This window comes from Ascaphus truei, chromosome 11 (genome assembly GCF_040206685.1).
Source record: "Ascaphus truei isolate aAscTru1 chromosome 11, aAscTru1.hap1, whole genome shotgun sequence".
Classification (NCBI taxonomy): Eukaryota; Metazoa; Chordata; class Amphibia; order Anura; family Ascaphidae; genus Ascaphus; species Ascaphus truei.
In genome coordinates this window covers 60,110,785-60,137,213 of record NC_134493.1, presented here as the reverse complement: position 1 = coordinate 60,137,213, position 26,429 = coordinate 60,110,785, and the positions used below count along the sequence as shown (strand labels likewise).

Genomic DNA, 26,429 nt, shown 5'->3' with positions numbered 1-26,429 from the left:
GTGTTATACTCCCTTGTTTTTTTTCAGCCCCACTGTAAATATGGCGGATAATAGCGCCGCTATACCATCCGGGCCTCAGATAAAGTAGAAATGGAGTAGGGGTCCCCAGTGCGTAACCGCGTTAATTCCATCTCCGGGGACCTCCTGGTGCATGAGGTAGGTGCTGCTGGTTACTTCCTGGTTCTTAAATCTCCCACGGCACGTGAGCCAGTAGGCAGTTCTTCCTATTAACACGTGGGCCGCGGGAGATCGGACTGTCCATGTTGGTTCCCCAGCCGGGGATGGGACAGCTGCACCTTCAGAGTTATCTTGGGAGGCAGGGAACCCCGGAGTTGACATGAAGGGAAGTTCACGTCTCCTCAGACCCAGAGCAGTTAAACATTGATAAATCTCAGGTAACTCCTCCCTACCTCCCCAAATCCCACGCCCATGGGGTAAACAGAAAAGTTCCTTGATACACCGGCTGTGCAAGACGGGACGGAAATAACGATGACCTTTGCCCTTCCCTCTGTCAATGATGCAGGAAGGGTGAAGATCAATCAGCATGTAGGTAATACGTGGCTTGCTCTCACAGATTTGTGATCCAGTTTTACTGATCCCAGACAGGTTCCTGAGCTCATCAGGGGGATTGTGTGCTTAGTAACAGTATTCAAAGATAAAAACAGTAAACACACTCACACATAAGTAAAATTGCCCAGCATCAGCCGCGAGGCTTATGTGTGAGTGTGTTTACTGTTTTTATCTTTGAATACTGTTACAATAAACTTTATCAGCGACTAATCCAGACTTTGCCCATCCTTTTGGCTTATGGGCATCTGGGAGAGGAGCCACTCATACACCAAACCTATTGGGACAGAATACTAAGACGCATCTACACCACCTGAGACTGCTGACAACACCCACTGAGGGAACGAACTCACATATGGCCGTGTGAGTTTTTACCATTATTTCTCCGCTTTAGGAGTTTCCATTCACCCACCACATCCTTCGCTGAGGTTGAAGTCTCACACAAGCCCGTGTGAGTCGTTGAAACTTACATTTTATGTTTAATTAACTGTTTAATTTAGTGTCATTTACCACAATCCCTTCCTTTCCCTTTCCTCACCCCTCCCCCATCACCTTTCCCTTCCTTGCAACAACACCGTTTTTATGCACTAATACTGTGAATTATCTTATTTTTATCATCTCTTGAGTTCCACGAGTTTGCGCTGACCACCACCATACTCACATTGCCACCATAAGAAGATCTTGGGATTTGTCTTCTTCAAGGTCAAGCTGCAACAAAACCAACAAGGGCCAGTATACAATTTTTATTAATTTTTATTGTTTGGCACAGTTTTTTATGTCCATAGGCGTCCAACAACTATAAGCCACATATCACAGGGAGCGCCTGCTAAGTATTTTACTAATGTGCAATGCGCTGGTTGTAGAAGTCTACCTGAAAAGACAGAAGATTGAACAGGTTTAACCAGGAGGAACCTTACAAGAGGCTTCTTCTCAGAAGGTCCAGCAACCTCCCGGAGAGATTCGGACTATCTGAAAATAATTTTCTAAGAAAAAATGATTACACTAAACTCCTCTAAGAAATGTCTAATACCTGTGGCGTCTGGTCTCATTCCGTATCTTCTACCTTCTTGTTACAGTCTCGCTCTGATTGCATCTACAGATAAAGGTTAGTTAGTAAGAGAATACAATAGTGAGGTCTTAAAAAGATAAAAACATAGGATTAACTACAGTTATTTAGTGACAGAAAAAAAGGGTTTTCTAAATCAAAGTCTATAGTAAAAAACAGTTTTCTAATGATTAACTAAGAACATTTTGAGCTGACTGCGAGAAAAACAAGTGATTACTTTGTTTAGACTGTTTGAGAGAAATGTAGAAAGATTGCATTAGAACATCACCAAACTAACACCAGAGCTACAGTAACACCAAACTAACAACAGAGCTACAGTAACACCAAACTAACAACAGAGCTACAGTAACACCAAACTAACACCAGAGCTACTGTAACACAAGAGATACAGTAACACCAGAGCTGCAGTAACACCAGAGCTGCAGTAACACCAGAGCTACAGTAACACCAGAGCTGCAGTAACACCAAACTACAGTAACACCAGAGCTGCAGTAACACCAAACTACAGTAACACCAGAGCTGCAGTAACACCAGAGCTGCAGTAACACCAAACTAACACCAGAGCTACAGTAACACCAGAGCTGCAGTAACACCAAACTAACACCAGAGCTACAGTAACACCAGAGCTGCAGTAACACCAGAGCTACAGTAACACCAGAGCTGCAGTAACACCAGAGCTGCAGTAACACCAAACTAACACCAGAGCTACAGTAACACCAAACTAACACCAGAGCTACAGTAACACCAAACTAACACCAGAGCTACAGTAACACAAGAGATACAGTAACACCAGAGCTGCAGTAACACCAGAGCTGCAGTAACACCAGAGCTGCAGTAACACCAGAGCTACAGTAACACCAGAGCTGCAGTAACACCAAACTACAGTAACACCAGAGCTGCAGTAACACCAAACTAACACCAGAGCTACAGTAACACCAGAGCTGCAGTAACACCAAACTACAGTAACACCAGAGCTACAGTAACACCAGAGCTGCAGTAACACCAAACTACAGTAACACCAGAGCTGCAGTAACACCAAACTACAGTAACACCAGAGCTGCAGTAACACCAGAGCTGCAGTAACACCAAACTAACACCAGAGCTACAGTAACACCAAACTAACACCAGAGCTACAGTAACACCAGAGCTGCAGTAACACCAAACTAACACCAGAGCTACAGTAACACCAGAGCTGCAGTAACACCAAACTACAGTAACACCAGAGCTGCAGTAACACCAGAGCCGCAGTAACACCAGAGCTGCAGTAACACCAGAGCTGCAGTAACACCAAACTAACACCAGAGCTGCAGTAACACCAGAGCTGCAGTAACACCAAACTAACACCAGAGCTACAGTAACACCAGAGCTGCAGTAACACCAAACTACAGTAACACCAGAGCTGCAGTAACACCAGAGCCGCAGTAACACCAGAGCTGCAGTAACACCAGAGCTGCAGTAACACCAAACTAACACCAGAGCTGCAGAGTCTCCACTCTCTGACTGAAACGATGCTGTGGAAGATGTTTTCTATTTTGTCTCTGATTAAATTGAGAAAAGAACCGGGCTGTGCACTATTTTATATATATTGGAAGGTGGGACATTCATTTGCACCCATTTAGTGAAGAAAATGTTCATTTGGTGTACCAGCAAGTATATTCATTAGTCACACACAGCACAGCGCACACAGGGAGTCGCGCACACAGGGAGTCGCACACACAGCACAGCACACATAGTGAGTCGCACACATAGCACAGCACACCCAGGGAGTCACACACATACAGCACAGCGCATACAGGGAGTCACACACATAGCACAGCGCACACAGGGAGTCACACACACAGCACAGCGCACACAGGGAGTCGTGCACACAGGGAGTCGCACACACAGCACAGCACACACAGTGAGTCGCACACATAGCACAGCACACCCACGGAGTCACACACACACAGCACAGCGCACACAGGGAGTCACACACACAGCACAGCGCACACAGGGAGTCACACACACAGCACAGCGCACACAGGGAGTTGTGCACACAGGGAGTCGCACACACAGCACAGCACACACAGTGAGTCGCACACACAGGGAGTCACACACATAGCACAGCACACCCAGGGAGTCACACACACAGCACACCCAGGGAGTCACAAACATACAGCACAGCGCATACAGGGAGTCACACACACAGCACAGCGCACACAGGGAGTCACACACACAGCACAGCACACAGGGAGTCGTGCACACAGGGAGTCGCACACACAGCACAGCACACCCAGGGAGTCACACACACACAGCACAGCGCATACAGGGAGTCACACACACAGCACAGCGCACCCAGGGAGTCACACACATACAGCACAGCACACACAGGGAGTCACACATACAGCACAGCGCACACAGGGAGTCACACACACAGCACAGCGCACACAGGGAGTCACACATACAGCACAGCGCACACAGGGAGTCACACACACAGCACAGCGCACACAGGGAGTCGTGCACACAGGGAGTCGCACACACAGCACAGCACACACAGTGAGTCGCACACACAGGGAGTCACACACATAGCACAGCGCACCCAGGGAGTCACACACATATAGCACAGCGCACACAGGGAGTCGCACACACAGGGAGTCACACACATAGCACAGCGCACCCAGGGAGTCACACATACAGCACAGCGCACACAGGGAGTCGCACACACAGGGAGTCACACACATAGCACAGCGCACCCAGGGAGTCACACACATACAGCACAGCACACACAGGGAGTCACACATACAGCACAGCGCACACAGGGAGTCACACACACAGCACAGCGCACACAGGGAGTCACACATACAGCACAGCGCACACAGGGAGCCGTGCACACAGGGAGTCGCACACACAGGGAGTCACACACATAGCACAGCACACCCAGGGAGTCACACACATACAGCACAGCACATACAGGGAGTCACACACACAGCACAGCGCACACAGGGAGTCACACACACAGCACAGCGCACACAGGGAGTCACACACAGCACAGCGCACACAGGGAGTCACACACAGCACAGCGCACATACAGGGAGTCACACACATAGCACAGCACACACAGGGTGTCACACACATACAGCACAACGCATACAGGGAGTCACACACACAGCACAGCGCACACAGGGAGTCACACACACACACACACAGCACAGCGCACACAGGGAGTCATGCACACAGCACAGCGCACACAGGGAGTCACACACATAGCACAGCACACACATGGAGTCACACACACACATAGCACAGCACACACATGGAGTCACACACACACATAGCACAGCGCACACAGGGAGTCACCAAACAGCACAGCACACACAGCACAGCGCATACCGGGAGTCACACACATAGCACAGCGCATACAGGGAGTTACACACACACAACACAGTGCACACAGGGAGTCACACACACACAGCGCAGCGCACACAGGGAGTCACACACATAGCACAGCGCACCCAGGGAGTCACACACATACAGCACAGCACACACAGGGAGTCACACATACAGCACAGCGCACACAGGGAGTCACACACACAGCACAGCGCACACAGGGAGTCACACATACAGCACAGCGCACACAGGGAGTCGTGCACACAGGGAGTCGCACACACAGGGAGTCACACACATAGCACAGCACACCCAGGGAGTCACACACATACAGCACAGCATATACAGGGAGTCACACACACAGCACAGCGCACACAGGGAGTCACACACACAGCACAGCGCACACAGGGAGTCACACACAGCACAGCGCACACAGGGAGTCACACACAGCACAGCGCACATAGGGAGTCGCACATACAGGGAGTCACACACATAGCACAGCACACACAGGGTGTCACACACATACAGCACAACGCATACAGGGAGTCACACACACAGCACAGCGCACACAGGGAGTCACACACACACACACAGCACAGCGCACACAGGGAGTCATGCACACAGCACAGCGCACACAGGGAGTCACACACATAGCACAGCACACACATGGAGTCACACACACACATAGCACAGCACACACATGGAGTCACACACACACATAGCACAGCGCACACAGGGAGTCACCAAACAGCACAGCACACACAGCACACGCATACCGGGAGTCACACACATAGCACAGCGCATACAGGGAGTTACACACACACAACACAGCACACACAGGGAGTCACACACAGCGCAGCGCACACAGGGAGTCACACACATAGCACAGCGCATACAGGGAGTTACACACACACAACACAGCGCACACAGGGAGTCACACACACACAGCACACACAGGGAGTCACACACACACACAGCACAGCGAACACAGGGGGTCACACACATACAGCACAGCGCACACAGGGAGTCACACACACAGCACAGCGCACACAGAGAGTCACACACACACAGCACAGCACATACAGGGAGTCACACACACACAGCACAGCACACACAGGGAGTCACACACACAGCACAGCGCACACAGGGTGTCACGCACAGTGCATACAGGGAGTCACACACACACACAGCAAAGCGCACACAGGGAGTCACACACACACAGCACAGCGCATACAGGGAGTCACACACACACAGTACAGTGCATACAGGGAGTCACACACACAGCACAACGCACAGAGGGAGTCACACACTCACAGCACAGCGCATACAGGGAGTTACACACACACAGCACAGCACACACAGGAAGTCACACACAGCACAGCGCATACAGGGAGTCACACACACACAGCACAGCACACACAGGGAGTCACACACATAGCACAGCACACACAGGGAGTCACACACATAGCACAGCGCAAACAGGGAGTCACACACATACAGCACAGCGCATACAGGGAGTCACACACACAGCACAGCACACACAGGGAGTCACACACACACAGCACAGCGCACACAGGGAGTCACACACACACAGCACAGCGCACACAGGGAGTCACACACAGCGCACACAGGGAGTCACACACAGCGCACACAGGGAGTCACACACAGCACAGCACAGCACACACAGGGAGTCACACACATAGCACAGCGCACACAGGGAGTCGCGCACACACACACAGCACAGCGCACACAGGGAGTCACACACACACACAGCACAGCGCACACAGGGAGTCATGCACACAGCACAGCACACACAGCACAGCGCATACCGGGAGTCACACACATAGCACAGCGCATACAGAGAGTTACACACACACACAACACAGCGCACACAGGGAGTCACACACACACACAGCGCAGCGCACACAGGGAGTCACACACATAGCACAGCGCATACAGGGAGTTACACACACACAACACAGCGCACACAGGGAGTCACACACACACAGCACAGCGCACACAGGGAGTCACACACACAGCACAGCGCACACAGGGAGTCACACATACAGCACAGCGCACACAGGGAGTCACACACACAGCACAGCGCACACAGGGAGTCACACACACAGCACAGCGCACACAGGGAGTCACACACAAACAGCACAGTGCATACAGGGAGTCACACACACAGCACAGCGCACACAGGGAGTCACACACACACAGCACAGCGCATACAGGGAGTCACACACACACAGCACAGTGCATACAGGGAGTCACACACACAGCACACACAGGGAGTCACACACACAGCACAGCGCACACAGGGAGTTACATACATACAGCGCACACAGGGAGTCACACACATACAGCACAGCGCATACAGGGAGTCACACACACACAGCACAGTGCATACAGGGAGTCACACACACAGCACACACAGGGAGTCACACACACAGCACAGTGCACACAGGGTGTCACGCACAGCGCATACAGGGAGTCACACACACACAGCAAAGTGCACACAGGGAGTCACACACACACAGCACAGCGCATACAGGGAGTCACACACACACAGCACAGTGCATACAGGGAGTCACACACACAGCACAACGCACACAGGGAGTCACACACTCACAGCACAGTGCATACAGGGAGTCACACACACACAGCACAGCGCACACAGGAAGTCACACACAGCACAGCGCATACAGGGAGTCACACACACAGAGCACGGCACACACAGGGAGTCACACACATAGCACAGCGCACACAGGGAGTCACACACACAGCACAGCGCACACAGGGAGTCACACACACACAGCACAGCGCACACAGGGAGTCACACACACACAGCACAGCGCACACAGGGAGTCACACACAGCACAGCGCACACAGGGAGTCACACACAGCACAGCACAGTGCATACAGGGAGTCAGACACACAGCACAGCGCACACAGGGAGTCACACACACACAGCACAGCAAACACAGGGAGTCACACACATAGCACAGCGCACACAGGGAGTCGCGCACACACATACAGCACAGCGCATACAGGGAGTCACACACACACAGCACAGTGCATACAGGGAGTCACACACAGCACAGCGCATACAGGGAGTCACACACACACAGCACAGCGCACACAGGGAGTCACACACACAGCACAGCGCACACAGGGAGTCACACACACAGCACAGCGCACACAGGGAGTCACACACATAGCACAGCACACACAGGGAGTCACACACATAGCACAGCGCACACAGGGAATCACACACACACAGCACAGCGCACACAGGGGGTCACACACACACACAGCACAGCGCACACAAGGAGTCACACACACAGCACAGCGCACACAGGGAGTCACACACACACATAGCACAGCGCACACAGGGAGTTACACACACACATAGCACAGCGCAGACAGTGTGTCACACACACACAGCACAGCGCACACAGAGAGTCACACACACACACATAACACAGCGCACAGTGAAAATGGGAAATGAATCCCCAATAGGTGCTTCTAATATCCAGAGTCAGATTGCCATATAGCATATTGTCCAGGAAAAAATGTATCTTCAATAAGAGTATTTGTGCAGTGTAGGCTTAAATGCTCATCTTATAGCCATAGTGTGGGATAACAAATAAAGGTTGAGAAACCCCACAGTGAGTGTGTGTAATGAGCACTCAATGAAGAGAGACCACCCCACACCCACTAATGGAGCAAGACACCTATATCCCTAGGCTTGAGCAGAAAAGAGATTTAACTCACGGTTGATGCATGTCCTGGAACAATATAGCGTGCGTCCTTCCGGTTGTAGTGAATCACAGTAGAAAAAAATGGTGGAGCACTGCTGGAAAGAATAAAGGGCTGGAGGCTAATATCAAAATTAAAAATGCTTTATTTTAGTGCATAAGTAGACAGAGCTACAGAAAAAAACAGGTTCTCTAACGCGTTTCGCGCTATCAAAGCGCTTTGTCAAAGAGTAACCACAGTGTGAAAGAATCACCCCTTTATGGATGCGTGAATGAGGAAGTGGATACGCGCCAAAAAAAAACCCCCGATCACGTGGTCAGGTGAAAAACTATGGGTGCCTCAAGGTTGTTCAAAGTAGCTCTGTCTACTTATGCACTAAAATAAAGCATTTTTAATTTTGCAATTAGCCTCCAGCCCTTTATTCTTTCCAGCAGTGCTCCACCATTTTTTTCTACTGTGATAACACAGCGCACACAGGGAGTTACACACAGCACAGCGCACACAGGGAGTTACACACAGCACAGCGCACACAGGGAGTTACACACAGCACAGCGCAGACAGGGAGTTACACACAGCACAGCGCACACAGGGAGTTACACACAGCACAGCGCACACAGGGAGTTACACACAGCACAGCGCACACAGGGAGTTACACACAGCACAGCGCACACAGGGAGTTACACACAGCACAGCGCACACAGGGAGTTACACACAGCACAGCGCACACATGGAGTTACACACAGCACAGCGCACACAGGGAGTTACACACAGCACAGCGCACACAGGGAGTTACACACAGCACAGCGCACACATGGAGTTACACACAGCACAGCGCACACATGGAGTTACACACAGCACAGCGCAGACAGGGAGTTACACACAGCACAGCGCACACAGGGAGTTACACACAGCACAGCGCACACAGGGAGTTACACACAGCACAGCGCACACAGGGAGTTACACACAGCACAGCGCACACATGGAGTTACACACAGCACAGCGCACACAGGGAGTTACACACAGCACAGCGCACACAGGGAGTTACACACAGCACAGCGCACACATGGAGTTACACACAGCACAGCGCACACAGGGAGTTACACACAGCACAGCGCACACAGGGAGTTACACACAGCACAGCGCACACAGGGTGTCACACACAGCACAGCGCACACATGGAGTTACACACAGCACAGCGCATACAGGGAGTTACACACAGCACAGCGCACACAGGGTGTCACACACAGCACAGCGCACACAGGGAGTTACACACACACATAGCACAGCGCAGACAGTGTGTCACACACAGCACAGCACACACAGGGAGTCACCCACAGTACAGCGCACACAGGGAGTTACACACACACAGCACAGCGCACACTGGGAGTCACACACACACAGCACAGCGCACACAGGGAGTCACACACATAGCACAGCGCACACAGGGGGTCACACACACAGCACAGCGCACACAGGGAGTCACCCACAGCACAGCGCACACAGGGAGTTACACACACACATAGCACAGCGCAGACAGTGTGTCAAACACACAGCACAGCGCACACAGGGAGTCACACACACACATAGCACAGCGCAGACAGTGTGTCACACACAGCACAGCACACACAAGGAGTCACACAGCACAGCGCACACAGGGAGTCACACACACAGAACAGCTCACACAGGGAGTCACACAAACAGCGAGTCACACAGTTGAACTTCATATTTCTTACCTGAGACATAAATATATATGCAGTAACCGCGGCGAAGGAGATTCTTGAAAGTATGAAGTATCCATAACACAGGCTGTTTCTAAACAAGACAAACACACAGTTATCCCAACTAAGAGTGGCATGCGAGAGAGAGAGACAGAGAGACAGAGAGACAGAGAGACAGAGAGCCGGGCGAGTAACACAGACACAGCACGGGAGTAACACAGACACAGCACGGGAGTAACTCAAACAGCACAGGAGTAACACAGACACAGCACGGGAGTAACACAGAGACAGCACGGGAGTAACACAGACACAGCACGGGAGTAACACAGAGACAGCACGGGAGTAACACAGACACAGCACCGGAGTAACACAGAGACAGCACGGGAGTAACACAGACACAGCACGGGAGTAACACAGACACAGCACGGGAGTAACACAGACACAGCACGGGAGTAACACAGAGAAAGCACGGGAGTAACACAGAGAAAGCACGGGAGTAACACAGAGACAGCACGGGAGTAACACAGAGAAAGCACGGGAGTAACACAGAGGCAGCACGGGAGTAACACAGACGCAGCACGGGAGTAACACAGAGACAGCACGGGAGTAACACAGAGACAGCACGGGAGTAAAACAGAGAAAGCACGGGAGTAACACAGAGACAGCACGGGAGTAACACAGAGATAGCACGGGAGTAACACAGACACAGCACGGGAGTAACACAGACACAGCACGGGAGTAACACAGACACAGCAAGGGAGTAACACAGAGACAGCACGGGAGTAACACAGACAGCACGGGAGTAACACAGAGACAGCACGGGAGTAACACAGACAGTACGGGAGTAACACAAAGACAGCACGGGAATAACACAGACAGCACGGGAGTAACAAAGAGACAGCACGGGAGTAACACAGACACAGCACGAGAGTAACACAGACACAGCACGGGAGTAACACAGAGACAGCACGGGAATAACACAGACAGCACGGGAGTAACAAAGAGACAGCACGGGAGTAACACAGAGACAGCACGGGAGTAACACAGAGACAGCACGGGAGTAACACAGAGACAGCACGGGAGTAACACAGAGACAGCACGGGAGTAACACAGAGACAGCACGGAAGTAACACAGACACAGCACGGGAGTAACACAGACACAGCACGGGAGTAACACAGACACAGCACGGGAGTAACACAGACAGTACAGGAGTAACACAGACACAGCACGGGAGTAACACAGAGACAGCTTGGGAGTAACACAGACACAGCACGGGAATAACACAGACACAGCACGAAAGTAACACAGACAGCACAGGAAAAAAGAGTGGTGTAATTAGCGCTAAACAATATAGAAATATATACAATTTATACACAGTGTGAATAGTATCTATCTATAGGACGGCTGCCAGGAAAACCTAACCCAAACACAGTTAGAAAAACACAGAGATAGCAATACAGACCGGCGCCTTAATGTCCAAAAATGAAATGAGTCCAAAGATGTGTTGCAGTGTCCAAATAAACGCTGATCCGGTAGAAGGACTGCAAACTCCACAACAGCACACGTGGTATCATGCAAGGGAGATAAAGAGAAAGATCATAGCGTGACACTGCAAACTATAAAACATATAACTCATACAAACAGGACATACATGACAAACAACACTAACAGAAAGGCTGACAATATAACAGAGATTTATTAAGACAATACTAAAAACAAGAGAAGCTTTGGAGCGGGTCTAGGATCCAGTGTGGTAAAACTGGAATCCTACTTACAGCAATCCAGAAGGGTTCAAGCGGTGTGTATATGCTGTTCTTTCATCAGCTTATCCTCGGCGCGTGGTGCTGCTGTAATGGCCGCCGGCGCTTCCTCCGGTTGATCTCGGGCTCAGCGTCCCTGCAGGCCAAACCTCGCGAGATTTCTCGTCAACCGTGACGTCACTCGCTAGGTGGAGCTACTCGCTGCCGCTTACTCCTGTATCGCACGTCTACACCGTTCGCTCGAGCTGTGACTGGGTGCTGTGACCTGCTCCTTAGATGCTCTCTTCCAAATGATCTCTATAAACACCCAACGCGTTTCGTGCGCATGCGCACTTCTTCAGGGCATAATTAGCACAGTCCATGGTTGCCTTTTGTAATGGCAGGTACGGCCCAATTGGTGGAAATAAAATGTCTTTACACTTTCGTTTTTGGCAATAGTGAGTGGCTGATTAACCTGTCAATCATGGTTGTGCTAAGCTATGGCAGCCTTACATATATAACCAACATACATAACATTTAACAAAAATCTTACAAACATGAAACTAATCAAGAATGTTATCCTGACATATAAAGTATAAAATTAGTATAAATGACTCCAAGTAGCTAATTATCTTACATCTTTGCTACAAAGCTTGCACCGGAAACTACATGTATTTAAAATCTAAGATGCAGTGGAAGGTGTCTTATATGAATATAAAAATTTTGTTTAAAATTATTAAAACACTTATTACTTGAATTGGTTGGTGACTCTCTCAAATTCCAAGGTTAATAAAAACTTTAAATAAATACTTATAAATTAAAAACCTGGATATTATGGATATATATAAAACTGTTATTTAAGAAAGACACCTAAATCGAAGTCTATGTTTAGTCCATTTGGAGACAGGGTTTTCAGCTCATAGATCCAGTAGGCTTCACGCCTACTGATCTGTTGTAGCTGATCTCCCCCTCTCCAATGCACTTGTGTGCTTTCTATTGCCTGACATCTCAGCCTGGCAGGGCTTTTATTGTGATGCACGCTGAAATGGTGCGAAACACTGTGTGTGGCTAATCCTCGTCTAATATTATAGATGTGCTCGTAGATTCTTCGTTGATAGCACCTGCCAGTCCTGCCCACATATTGTAGGCCACACGGGCACTGCAATAAATAAATCACGAATGTGGAGTGGCAGTTCATGAATGTTTTTATATTGTAAATTTTATCCGTTACATTAGATTTAAATGTTTTCATGCTGTTGCTGAAATTACAGGCTGTACAGCTCGCACATGTAAAAAAGCCCTTATTTTTACTAACTCTCATTGTTTTAGTGTTGTCAAGAGGGCAACTAGGGGCTAGACGTGTCTTTAAATTTGCTGCTTTGGTGAAAATAATTTTGGGTTTCTCTGGGAGGCATTTGGATAGTACATCGTCACACAGGAGTAGCGGCCAATGTTTATTAAAAATGGATCTAATTTTTGGCGCCATCTCATTATACTGAGTGACGAAGGCCACTCCATTGGTAAATTCCAATGGTTTCTTGTTTTTGTACTCTAACAGTGTATTACGTTCAATTTTATCTACCTGTGCAGACGCTTCCTCAAGAAGTTTATCCGGATATCCTCTATCTCTAAATTTGTCCTTTAGCTCAAACGCCTGGAGCGCATACACCCCAGGATCGGAGCAGTTGCACTTCAGGCGGGTGAGCTGACCCCTAGGAATATTCCGGACCCAACTTGGATTGTGTTGGCTGTCTGCCCTGAGATAATTATTGGCCTGTACTGGCTTGAAATATGTTTTGGTTTTTATTTGGTTATCTAAGATGTATATGCTCAGATCCAAAAATTCTATACGCTCCCTATTGTAATTAAAAGTAAACTTTAAATCCCTATCATTAGAGTTGAGAAATTCAAAAAATAGATCTAATTGTTCCTGGCTACCTGACCATACAAAAATGATATCATCTATGAAACGGCGCCAGAGCACAAGGTGTGCCCCAAATGGACAGTTGTTCCAAATTTGGAACTCCGCTACTCCTGTGTGACGATGTACTATCCAAATGCCTCCCAGAGAAACCCAAAATTATTTTCACCAAAGCAGCAAATTTAAAGACACGTCTAGCCCCTAGTTGCCCTCTTGACAACACTAAAACAATGAGAGTTAGTAAAAATAAGGGCTTTTTTACATGTGCGAGCTGTACAGCCTGTACTTTCAGCAACAGCATGAAAACATTTAAATCTAATGTAACGGATAAAATTTACAATATAAAAACATTTATGAACTGCCACTCCACATTCGTGATTTATTTATTGCAGTGCCCGTGTGGCCTACAATATGTGGGCAGGACTGGCAGGTGCTATCAACGAAGAATCTACGAGCACATCTATAATATTAGACGAGGATTAGCCACACACAGTGTTTCGCACCATTTCAGCGTGCATCACAATAAAAGCCCTGCCAGGCTGAGATGTCAGGCAATAGAAAGCACACAAGTGCATTGGAGAGGGGGAGATCAGCTACAACAGATCAGTAGGCGTGAAGCCTACTGGATCTATGAGCTGAAAACCCTGTCTCCAAATGGACTAAACATAGACTTCGATTTAGGTGTCTTTCTTAAATAACAGTTTTATATATATCCATAATATCCAGGTTTTTAATTTATAAGTATTTATTTAAAGTTTTTATTAACCTTGGAATTTGAGAGAGTCACCAACCAATTCAAGTAATAAGTGTTTTAATAATTTTAAACAAAATTTTTATATTCATATAAGACACCTTCCACTGCATCTTAGATTTTAAATACATGTAGTTTCCGGTGCAAGCTTTGTAGCAAAGATGTAGGATAATTAGCTACTTGGAGTCATTTATACTAATTTTATACTTTATATGTCAGGATAACATTCTTGATTAGTTTCATGTTTGTAAGATTTTTGTTAAATGTTATGTATGTTGGTTATATATGTAAGGCTGCCATAGCTTAGCACAACCATGATTGACAGGTTAATCAGCCACTCACTATTGCCAAAAACGAAAGTGTAAAGACATTTTATTTCCACCAATTGGGCCGTACCTGCCATTACAAAAGGCAACCATGGACTGTGCTAATTATGCCCTGAAGAAGTGCGCATGCGCACGAAACGCGTTGGGTGTTTATAGAGATCATTTGGAAGAGAGCATCTAAATAGCAGGTCACAGCACCCAGTCACAGCTCGAGCGAACGGTGTAGACGTGCGATACAGGAGAAAGCGGCAGCGAGTAGCTCCACCTAGCGAGTGACGTCACGGTTGACGAGAAATCTCGCGAGGTTTGGCCTGCAGGGACGCTGAGCCCGAGATCAACCGGAGGAAGCGCCGGCGGCCATTACAGCAGCACCACGCGCCGAGGATAAGCTGATGAAAGAACAGCATATACACACCGCTTGAACCCTTCTGGATTGCTGTAAGTAGGATTCCAGTTTTACCACACTGGATCCTAGATCCGCTCCAAAGCTTCTCTTGTTTTTAGTATTGTCTTAATAAATCTCTGTTATATTGTCAGCCTTTCTGTTAGTGTTGTTTGTCATGTATGTCCTGTTTGTATGAGTTATATGTTTTATAGTTTGCAGTGTCACGCTATGATCTTTCTCTTTATCTCCCTTGCATGATACCACGTGTGCTGTTGTGGAGTTTGCAGTCCTTCTACCGGATCAGCGTTTATTTGGACACTGCAACACATCTTTGGACTCATTTCATTTTTGGACATTAAGGCGCCGGTCTGTATTGCTATCACAGACAGCACAGGAGTAACACAGACACAGCACGGGAGTAACACAGAGACAGCACGGGAGTAACACAGACAAAGCACGGGAGTAACACAGAGACAGCACGGGAGTAACACAGACAGTACAGGAGTAACACAGAGACAGAACGGGAATAACACAGACAGCACGGGAGTAACAAAGAGACAGCACGGGAGTAACACAGAGACAGCACGGGAGTAACACAGAGACAGCACGGGAGTAACACAGAGGCAGCACGGGAGTAACACAGACACAGCACGGGAGTAACACAGACACAGCACGGGAGTAACACAGAGACAGCACGGGAGTAACACAGACAAAGCACGGGAGTAACACAGGGACAGCACGGGAGTAACACAGAGACAGCACGGGAGTAACACAGAGACAGCACGGGAGTAACACAGACACAGCACGGGAGTAACACAGAGACAGCACGGGAGTAACACAGAGACAGCACGGGAGTAACACAGACACAGCACGGGAATAACACAGACAGCACGGGAGTAACACAGAGGCAGCACGGGAATAACACAGACAGCACGGGACTAACACAGAGACAGCACAGAAGTAACACAGAGACAGCACGGGAGTAACACAGACACAGCACAGGAGTAACACAGACACAGCACGGGAGTAACACAGACACAGCACGGGAGTAACACAGAGACAGCACGGGAGTAACACAGAGACAGCACGGGAGTAACACAGAGACAGCACGGGAGTAACACAGAGGCAGCACGGGAGTAACACAGAGGCAGCACGGGAGTAACACAGAGAAAGCACGGGAGTAACACAGAGGCAGCATGGGAGTAACACAGACAGCACGGGAGTAACACAGAGACAGCACAGAAGTAACACAGAGACAGCATGGGAGTAACACAGACACAGCACGGGAGTAACACAGACACAGCACGGGAGTAACACAGACACAGCACGGGAGTAACACAGAGACAGCACGGGAGTAACACAGACACAGCACGAGAGTAACACAGGGACAGCACGGGAGTAACACAGAGACAGCACGGGAGTAACACAGAGACAGCACGGGAGTAACACAGAGACAGCACGGGAGTAACACAGACAGTACAGGAGTAACACAGACACAGCACGGGAGTAACACAGACACAGCACGGGAGTAACACAGAGACAGCACGGGAGTAACACAGACAGCACGGGAGTAACACAGAGACAGCACGGGAATAACACAGACAGCACGGGAGTAACAAAGAGACAGCACAGGAGTAACACAGACACAGCACGGGAGTAACACAGACACAGCACGGGAGTAACACAGACACAGCACGGGAGTAACACAGAGACAGCACGGGAGTAACACAGACACAGCACGGGAGTAACACAGACACAGCACGGGAGTAACACAGAGACAGCACGGGTATAACACAGACACAGCACGGGAGTAACACAGAGACAGCACGGGAGTAACACTGACACAGCACAGGAGTAACACAGACACAGCACGAAAGTAACACAGACAGCACAGGAGTAACACAAACACAGCACGGGAGTAACACAAACACAGCACGGGAGTAACACAGACACAGCACGGGAGTAACACAGAGACAGCACGGGAGTAACACAGACACAGCACGGGAGTAACACAGAGACAGCACGGGAGTAACACAGACAGTACAGGAGTAACACAGAGACAGCACGGGAATAACACAGACAGCACGGGAGTAACAAAGAGACATCACGGGAGTAACACAGAGACAGCACGGGAGTAACACAGAGACAGCACGGGAGTAACACAGAGACAGCACGGGAGTAACACAGAGACAGCACGGGAGTAACACAGACACAGCACGGGAGTAACACAGAGACAGCACGGGAGTAACACAGAGACAGCACGGGAGTAACACAGAGACAGCACGGGAGTAACACAGACACAGCACGGGAGTAACACAGACACAGCACGGGAGTAACACAGACAGTACAGGAGTAACACAGACACAGCACGGGAGTAACACAGAGACAGCACGGGAGTAACACAGACACAGCACGGGAATAACACAGACACAGCACGAAAGTAACACAGACAGCACAGGAGTAACACAGAGACAGCACGGGAGTAACACAGAGACAGCACGGGAGTAACACAGACAGTACAGGAGTAACACAGAGACAGAACGGGAATAACACAGACAGCACGGGAGTAACAAAGAGACAGCACGGGAGTAACACAGAGACAGCACGGGAGTAACACAGAGGCAGCACGGGAGTAACACAGACACAGCACGGGAGTAACACAGACACAGCACGGGAGTAACACAGAGACAGCACGGGAGTAACACAGACACAGCACGGGAGTAACACAGGGACAGCACGGGAGTAACACCGAGACAGCACGGGAGTAACACAGACACAGCACGGGAGTAACACAGACACAGCACGGGAGTAATACAGGTACAGCACGGGAGTAACACCGAGACAGCACGGGAGTAACACAGAGAAAGCACGGGAGTAACACAGAGACAGCACGGGAGTAACACAGAGACAGCACGGGAGTAACACAGAGACAGCACGGGAGTAACACAGACACAGCACGGGAGTAACACAGAGGCAGCACGGGAATAACACAGACAGCACGGGAGTAACACAGAGACAGCACAGAATTAACACAGAGACAGCACGGGAGTAACACAGACACAGCACGGGAGTAACACAGACACAGCACGGGAGTAACACAGAGGCAGCACGGGAGTAACACAGAGAAAGCACGGGAGTAACACAGAGGCAGCATGGGAGTAACACAGACAGCACGGGAGTAACACAGAGACAACACAGAAGTAACACAGAGACAGCACGGGAGTAACACAGACACAGCACGGGAGTAACACAGACACAGCACGGGAGTAACACAGACACACCCCGGGAGTAACACAGAGACACCCCGGGAGTAACACAGAGACAGCACGGGAGTAACACAGACACAGCACGGGAGTAACACAGGGAAAGCACGGGAGTAACACAGACAGTACAGGAGTAACACAGACACAGCACGGGAGTAACACAGACACAGCACAGTAGTAACACAGACACAGAACGGGAATAACACAGACACAGCACAGGAGTAACACAGAGACAACACGGGAGTAACACAGAGACAGCACGGGAGTAACACAGACAGTACAGGAGTAACACAGACACAGCACGGGAGTAACACAGACACAGCACAGGAGTAACACAGACACAGAACGGGAATAACACAGACACAGCACAGGAGTAACACAGACACAGCACGGGAGTAACACAGACACAGCACGGGAGTAACACAGACACAGCACGGGAGTAACACAGAGGCAGCACAGGAGTAACACAGACACAGCACGGGAGTAACACAGACACAGCACAGGAGTAACACAGACACAGCACGGGAGTAACACAGACACAGCACGGGAGTAACACTGACACAGCACGGGAGTAACACAGACACAGCACGGGAGTAACACAGAGGCAGCACAGGAGTAACACAGACACAGCACGGGAGTAACACAGACACAGCACGGGAGTAACACAGACACAGCACGGGAGTAACACAGAGACAGCACAGGAGTAACACAGACACAGCATTTTTCTGACAGTAACCAGCACTGAGATACATTTATTATATGCTGAAAAATATCATTTGTAAAAGTAAATATTGTAAGAAACGAAGCTTTTTATTTAACAATGAGTTTCTAGTTGCGTTATTTATTTCTCTTGTTCTTTGAGTTACCCTGTTACATTCTCCCCATCGCCTCCTTCCCCAGAAATGCTAATTCCCACTGGTATTAATGACATGATTCCCGCACACAATGTAACGCTTACACCACCACGCCTGGTACTTACCAATAACCCAGTCTGACCTCCCTGTGCAGCTGTGAAGACATTCAGAGAAGGAGAGCAGTTACTTCTAGGACTATATATTACGTAGTAGTAACAACATAGTGTAGATAATAACATATTACATAGTTACTATACATAGTAGATGAGGTTGAAAAATTACATATTGTATGTCCAAAAAGTTCAACCTATGCTAGATTTAGACGATAGATACTTTATCCTTTATCTATACTTACTTATTGATCCAGAGGAAGGCAAAGAAAAAATTCCAGGGAAATATCATCCAATGATATCTCATAAGGGGAAATTAAATTCCTTCCTGACTACAAGAATTGGCAAACAGATCACTCCCTGGATCAGAGTCCTTCCCATGTATACTTATTTTGTAACACACACGAAGATACAGTATCTATTGTATCTGCCATCACAGTCTCCATGGGATGTGGTTGGTGTATTGATACAGGGCAAGAGGAATCAAGTGATAGGATACAGGACCTGGTGTGTACAGGACACAACGTCTTAAAAGACCCATGGGTTAGGAGAAGGATTGGGACACAGAGAGAGACAAGGAGATTGTTATTTCTGGGACAGATATTCCAAGCCTGAAACCTTTAGGATAAGGTGGTTGTTGGGTTCCAGATTTGCCCTGCACACTGTAGTGATCTGGCTGTTGCAATGAAGGGACATGCGTTTAATGATTGGATTTAGCACGGTCATGTACCTTCGTCAATCACACGGTAAGGCCAAACACTCCGGGTAATGAGCTGTGTCATCCTTCGCTGCTTGTCCTTCATTGATCTGCTCCCTGGCATATTTTTCTCCTCGGTGCTGAAGAGGACAAGTTCACAGGCTTGTTCCTTAATGTTGGGCTGGTTCTCAAGAATCCTGATACGATCCTCAGAAGTGCTGCTGTCCAGGTCATCAGCCACCACAATGACGTTCTCCTTCCCTACAAAACACACACCCTCAATTATATCATTTATTTATATTTTATTTATAAAAATGTTTTACCAGGAAGTAATACACTGCGAGTTACCTCTCATTTTTAAGTATGTCCCGAGCACAGAGATATAACAATACATGGTTACATTAAATGAACAGAGTTATACAGTCAATTCACAGACATTTCATGGACAGAGAGTTGGAAAATTGGGTGCAGGGGATAAAAGGGCTGGAGAGTAGCGCTGAATAGCAAATCTCTGCCGGGGGAGGCTGCTTTTCTTGACCTGCTGGTGCTACCGGCGTCCTGCTGACTGACATGTTGTGCTCACGTCGGATCGGGTGATAGGAAGCCCCGGTTCCAGTTCTACTGCAGTCTGTTAGGACATTCTCCAAGAGAATATTGTGCCCTCCTGTGCAGGGTAACTTGTGCTGGCGTGGGACTGTGAGAAACTCCACTCCACGCGTTTCATGAATTGCTATGTGATACCACATATCCCTGATGAAGCGAAGCAATTCATGAAACGCGTAGGGTGGAGTTTCTCACAGTCCCACGCCAGCAGCTGCACCCAGTTATTACAGGGTAACATTCCTGGAGACGGGACAGAGAATCATGGCGGCTGCACCCAGTTATTACATGTGTCACTTCTGCTTGAGTCGGTTTATTTTGTACAAAATACTGTAATTGTGAAGTGCTTTGTGTCCCGTTGGGAATAAACCGCTATATGAAATAAAGCTATTATTATTGACACCAAGAATATATGGATCATCAAGTCTGTCCCTCCTACGGCAGGTGACACGGTTTGGGATACTCAGCCTCCACTTCTGGCAGTTTGTTATTTTTCTGGGATTCACTCACCTAGTTTTGATGACAGGTGTTCCAGCTCTTGGTCATATAGAGAGTCTGTAACGTTGGTGATGTTTATCCTCCCTCTCCTCTTTGAGTGGTACAGGATGGCAGATGTGCACTTGGAGACTTCTTTTCTGAACTGCTGGTCTCCATTGTTTGATATGTAGACGGGACTCACCTCCACCTGCGGGAAGTCTTTGGACTGAAGCACGTTAACAAGCCAGTCAGAGCAATCCCGACCGTCACGAGAGAAGATTCCAACAACACTTCTCCTGGTGACTTGGATTCTCAGCCGGGACAATGGCCAGTGCAGAAGCCAGGTGCAGATGTTCTGAAAACCGGTCACAATAAAGTTTAAAATATCCATCATCCCCTGAAAAAAACAGATCCAAGTGAGAACCCCATCGCCAGTCACCAGAAGATTCTTCACAAATGTCTCCAAGACTCAAGTGGACGAAGAGCCGTAAGTACAAGGAAGAGTTTCATAAAAGTACAGAAAGTAAATGAAACCAGAGTTTGGGTTATTAAATTAAACAAGACGAGTCAGGCAACAGACATTATGGGGCCTATAGGCACTGATAAGTCACTTATCGAGGCCTATTCGCCAGAAAACGCCTCCAGCTATTCAGTAATCCCCGCTAAATCGCCGATAAAATACTTTTCTGGATCTTTTTTTGGCGGGGGAAAAAAAATATCACCAAACGAGCGTCGAGAAGCCACTTATCGGCAGGTTTTCACATTCGTGCAATACTAGTAGCCCCGAATAGGTTATCGGGGCTAATCGCGGCTCAGAGAATGGCGATTTCCTCTCAAAATCCTCCCGCCAGGAAAAGGGTGGTGAGAAGCTGCCGGGAGAGGATTTAGAAAAGAAATGCATTTTCCTGCCTCGGATTGATGCCGGGGGTCTCCGGAGCTGATACACATTAATATCAGCACCGGAGACCCCGGCATGAATCAGATGCAGGAAAAATGCATTTACAGGCAGCTTCATTACCTTAGCGATTAACTGCTAAGGCAATGAAGGGGTTAAGGAACAACAGCAGGTTTATTGGGGGCTCAGGGGGTGAGTGAAGGGGGTATTTGGCCCTTCACTCATCCCCTCTGCCCCCAATAAACATTACAATATGTACTAACTACCAATACACAACCCACCCACCCCCTGTAACCCCACATAAAAGCATTTTTTAGGCACAGGATTGATACCAGAAGCCGGTGCGGTCCTTGGGTGGTCGCCGTGGGTGTCCATGGGCCTCCAAGTGGTCCCTGCGGGTGGCCGGGGGCCCCACGGTGGTCCCCGGTAGGTCCCTGCAGGTGTCTGGGGGTCCTCGGGTGGTTTCTGTGGGCCTCCAGGTGGTCCCCATGGATGGTCACCCGCAGGAACCACCCGAGAATCCTGTGGGGTACCCGCGGGGACCACCTGGAGGCCCACGGACACCCGCAAGGACCACCTGAGGACCACCAGACACCCGCGGGGACCCCCTTGGGCCCCTGGTATCAATCCTGTGCATAAAAATAATAAAAAATGCTTTTATGTGGGGGTACAGGGGGTGGGTTGTGTATTGGTTGTAGTAGGTATTGCAATGTTTATTGGGGGCAGAGGGGGTGAGTGAAGGGGGTACTTGGCCCAGGATGGGTTATTAGGCCTACTGGCTGGGTTGCAGGGGGGATAACCCCTTCATTATCATAGCTGTTACTATCGCTATGGTAATGAAGGGGTTCACTCCTCCCGCAACCTTCTCGGTAGGCCTAATAACGCACGCTGGAACAAGTACCCCCTTCACTCACCCCCTCTGCCCCCAATAAAGCAGCTATTGTGCATTAACCCCTTCATTGCCTTGGCAGATAGCCAAGTGCCAACCCCAGCGGCCGCTTCCGGGGCGGACACGGCGGACACAGGTGATGAGAGCTCACCAGAAGCAGAAGCAGAGGAAACAAAACTGCAAGGACTAAGCAAAGAAACCTTACCGTGCCCTGATTGGCAGCATCACAATGTGAGTGCGCCCTCGGGAGGGATTATATGTGTTTGTTATGTATTACCAGTTACTTTAAACATACTACACTACCAGTCCCTTATCTCCTCCTACCCTTCTCTACCCTACCTCCTCCTATCAGCTGCACTGCAGCAACCAGAGCCCACCAGGAAGATGCATCCCAACCGTGGCAAACTGTGTGCGACGCCCTCCCCCACCCCCTAAAAATGTACCCAGGAATCAGGTCGGGTGCCTGGATGCATGTAGACACATGGTCCCTGTAATATCTACCCTTGAAAACGCTTGTGCGTCTCACCACAGGGTTTCCCTGCTTCAGCACAGACCAGAAAGGTAAAACGGGGCATAGGGATGTGAGATGTCCCTGAAACAGTCCAGGGGTCCCTCGAATAATGGGGACACTCAGTAAATGCCCCAGTCACCCAGAACCGGTATAGGGGTTCTGAGGTGCTCCAATCATCTAAGGTTGTGAGGGGATTCTTAGAATCCGTACTAAGCTTATTATAACGTGTGCAAGTACTGTACATGTATGCTTCGTGCACAGTAACAATGAGGCACAGGGGTGAAAAGTGTTCCTGTAACTGCTGGAATCTCAAGGTTGCACAGGGGATACTCCAGCTAAGTTACAAAGCCGAGAGGTTTTGGTAAAATAACAGGCCAGGTTTTTACAGAGTGTTAGTGATAAGGCATGTGAGTATAAAGTAAAGACTCTCATTCTATTCCTCGCACCAGAAAAAGCTTAGTTATTTTAGCCAAGTAACGTGTAAAAGCATACGTTATTACAGTGTACCGTTAATAAAGGTATATGTGTTTGATGCACTGCATATGAGCTGAGGGGTTTCCAAGTCACTGACCCCAGAGACCAGATGGCTACCAAGTTGGTGCCACTCTGTCTGCTCAGAGGTCGGGGCTTGAAAGGCCCAGCTGGGCCAGAAGTGTGAGGAGCATTTGGGTGGGAGGGCAAAGTGAAGACCCCACATCCTCAGATCAAAGGATGCATGGGCGGGTCCAAGGGGCCTACCCCAGACAGGCAGGGGTCAATCACCGAGGGGGGGGAGGGATAGGGGGGAGCAGAGGCAGAGAGGATTATTTCATCTGCCCCTGGGGACACTCGGGTGTTTAAGAAACACTATTTAGTTATCTCAGATTGGTTGCTAGGGAAATTTCTCAGGCTTCTTGATTGGGCAATAGTAATTTGGGGAATGAAAGTGAGAGGTATTATAACCCCTTGCACGCCTCAGATTTGGCAGTTGGTTATTCTAAGGTTCTCCAAGATTAACTCAAGTTTTTAGATTCTCACGATTCTAAGGGTTTTTAGTCTGCAGCCAGGAAGGGGCTTCAGCAGAAAGCTGCCTGGATATTTTCTGTCCTGGTTTTGCAGCTGTTATCAGGGGGAAATCCTTAAGTAAGGATTCCCTGCACCTAGGTTGCCCCAGTCCCAAGTAAGTGTGCTTTTTCCTGTATTTTGTGGGTCTAACTATTTTAAGGGAATAAATTGCAATTTATTTCATTACGCGCTTTGCTCAGTGAAATGATCCCGGTGTAGAGGTGTTATTGCCTTGTCTCCAGTGACACTGAGGCTGGAGAAACCCAGACCGAGTGTAAATGTGATCCATCCCACAGCTTTGGCAATCATTTGACTTGTTTGTCTCTTCTCTCGGGTGCTAGGACAGGGAGAATTGAGCGAGATAGGAAAGAGAGTTCCCAACAGGTCTCAGTTTGGCTTTGGCTGTCTGAGCTTCCAAAATGCAGAGGAGTCCCCAAACACCACCTATTAAGCAGTAATGAGTATAATGTGTATACGTTACCAGCCTCCTGTGTCAGTGTGCAGGCTGCGAGTTCCCCGTTACCTGCGGAGAGAAGTGAGAGGGGACGTCACACAAACATCTACTTACGTCTATCTCTGAATCTCACCATCTCTCTCCCTTCTCTTCCCGTCTCTCCTAATCTCTAACCCTGCGCACTCCTCCTCCTCTCTGTGTCCGACCCTCTCTATGTATTTCTCCCCGGGTCACTTCTACTGCCCCTCACACAGAGTCCTTACTGCCCCTCACACAAATTCCTTACTGCCCCTCACACAGAGTCCTTACTGCCCCTCACACAGAGTCCTTACTGCCCCTCACAGTCCTTACTGCCCCTCACACAGAGTCCTTACTGCCCCTCACACAGTCCTTACTGCCCCTCACACAGTCCTTACTGCCCCTCACACAAAGTCCTTACTGCCCCTCACACAAAGTCCTTACAGCTCTCGGAGTGCTACCCCCCTCTCACACACTAACTCACCCTCTGCCCCCTCTCACACACTAACCCATCCTCTGCCCCCCCTTTCACACACTAACCCACCCCTGCCCCCTCTCACACACTAACCCACCCCCTGCCCCCCTCTCACACACTAACCCACCCTTTGCCCCCATCTCACACACTAACCCACCCTCTGCCCCCTCTCACACACCTGCCCCCCTCTCACACACTAACCCACCCTCTGCCCCCCTCTCACACACTAACCCATCCTCTGCCCCCCCTTTCACACACTAACCCACCCCCTGCCCCCTCTCACACACTAACCCACCCTCTGCCCCCCTCTCACACACTAACCCACCCTCTGCCCCCTCTCACACACCTGCCCCCCCTCTCACACACTAACCCACCCTCTGCCCCCTCTCACACACCTGCCCCCCCTCTCATACACTAACCCACCCTCTGCCCCCCAGACTTGGCTCTGCCAGAAGCTGTTGGTGAAAGGAGAGAATGTGAAAGTGAAACCCTCCTCTCTGCCTCCTCCTCCTCTCTCTCTTCCTCCCTGTGCTGCTGTGC

General features: G+C 49.3%; 1 protein-coding gene across 1 annotated transcript; it reads right to left on the bottom strand.

Annotated features, from left to right (window-relative positions):
• Nucleotides 1–1,304: 1,304 nt before the first annotated feature.
• Nucleotides 1,305–26,429, bottom strand: LOC142463630 (uncharacterized). The gene is made up of 8 exons (XM_075566595.1): nt 26,313–26,429; nt 25,424–25,465; nt 21,637–22,000; nt 20,560–20,787; nt 19,845–19,873; nt 10,495–10,573; nt 1,598–1,660; nt 1,305–1,438 (listed from the first exon to the last, which is right to left on the bottom strand). Exons 3-7 carry the CDS (start codon nt 21,995–21,997, stop codon nt 1,638–1,640), a joined length of 720 nt encoding a protein of 239 aa, XP_075422710.1. The 5' UTR covers nt 21,998–22,000; nt 25,424–25,465; nt 26,313–26,429; the 3' UTR covers nt 1,305–1,438; nt 1,598–1,637.

Bases quoted from the DNA above. Each gene is read 5' to 3' on its own strand.
- LOC142463630 (XM_075566595.1), bottom strand. From the start codon at position 21,997: ATGATGGATATTTTAAACTTTATTGTGACCGGTTTTCAGAACATCTGC. The intron at 10,574-19,844 runs GTAAGTACCAGG...TGTCTTGTTTAG, and splicing joins GAGGTCAGACTGGGTTATTG to AAACAGCCTGTGTTATGGAT. The intron at 1,661-10,494 runs GTAAGAAATATG...CTTTATCTGTAG, and splicing joins CATATATATTTATGTCTCAG to ATGCAATCAGAGCGAGACTG.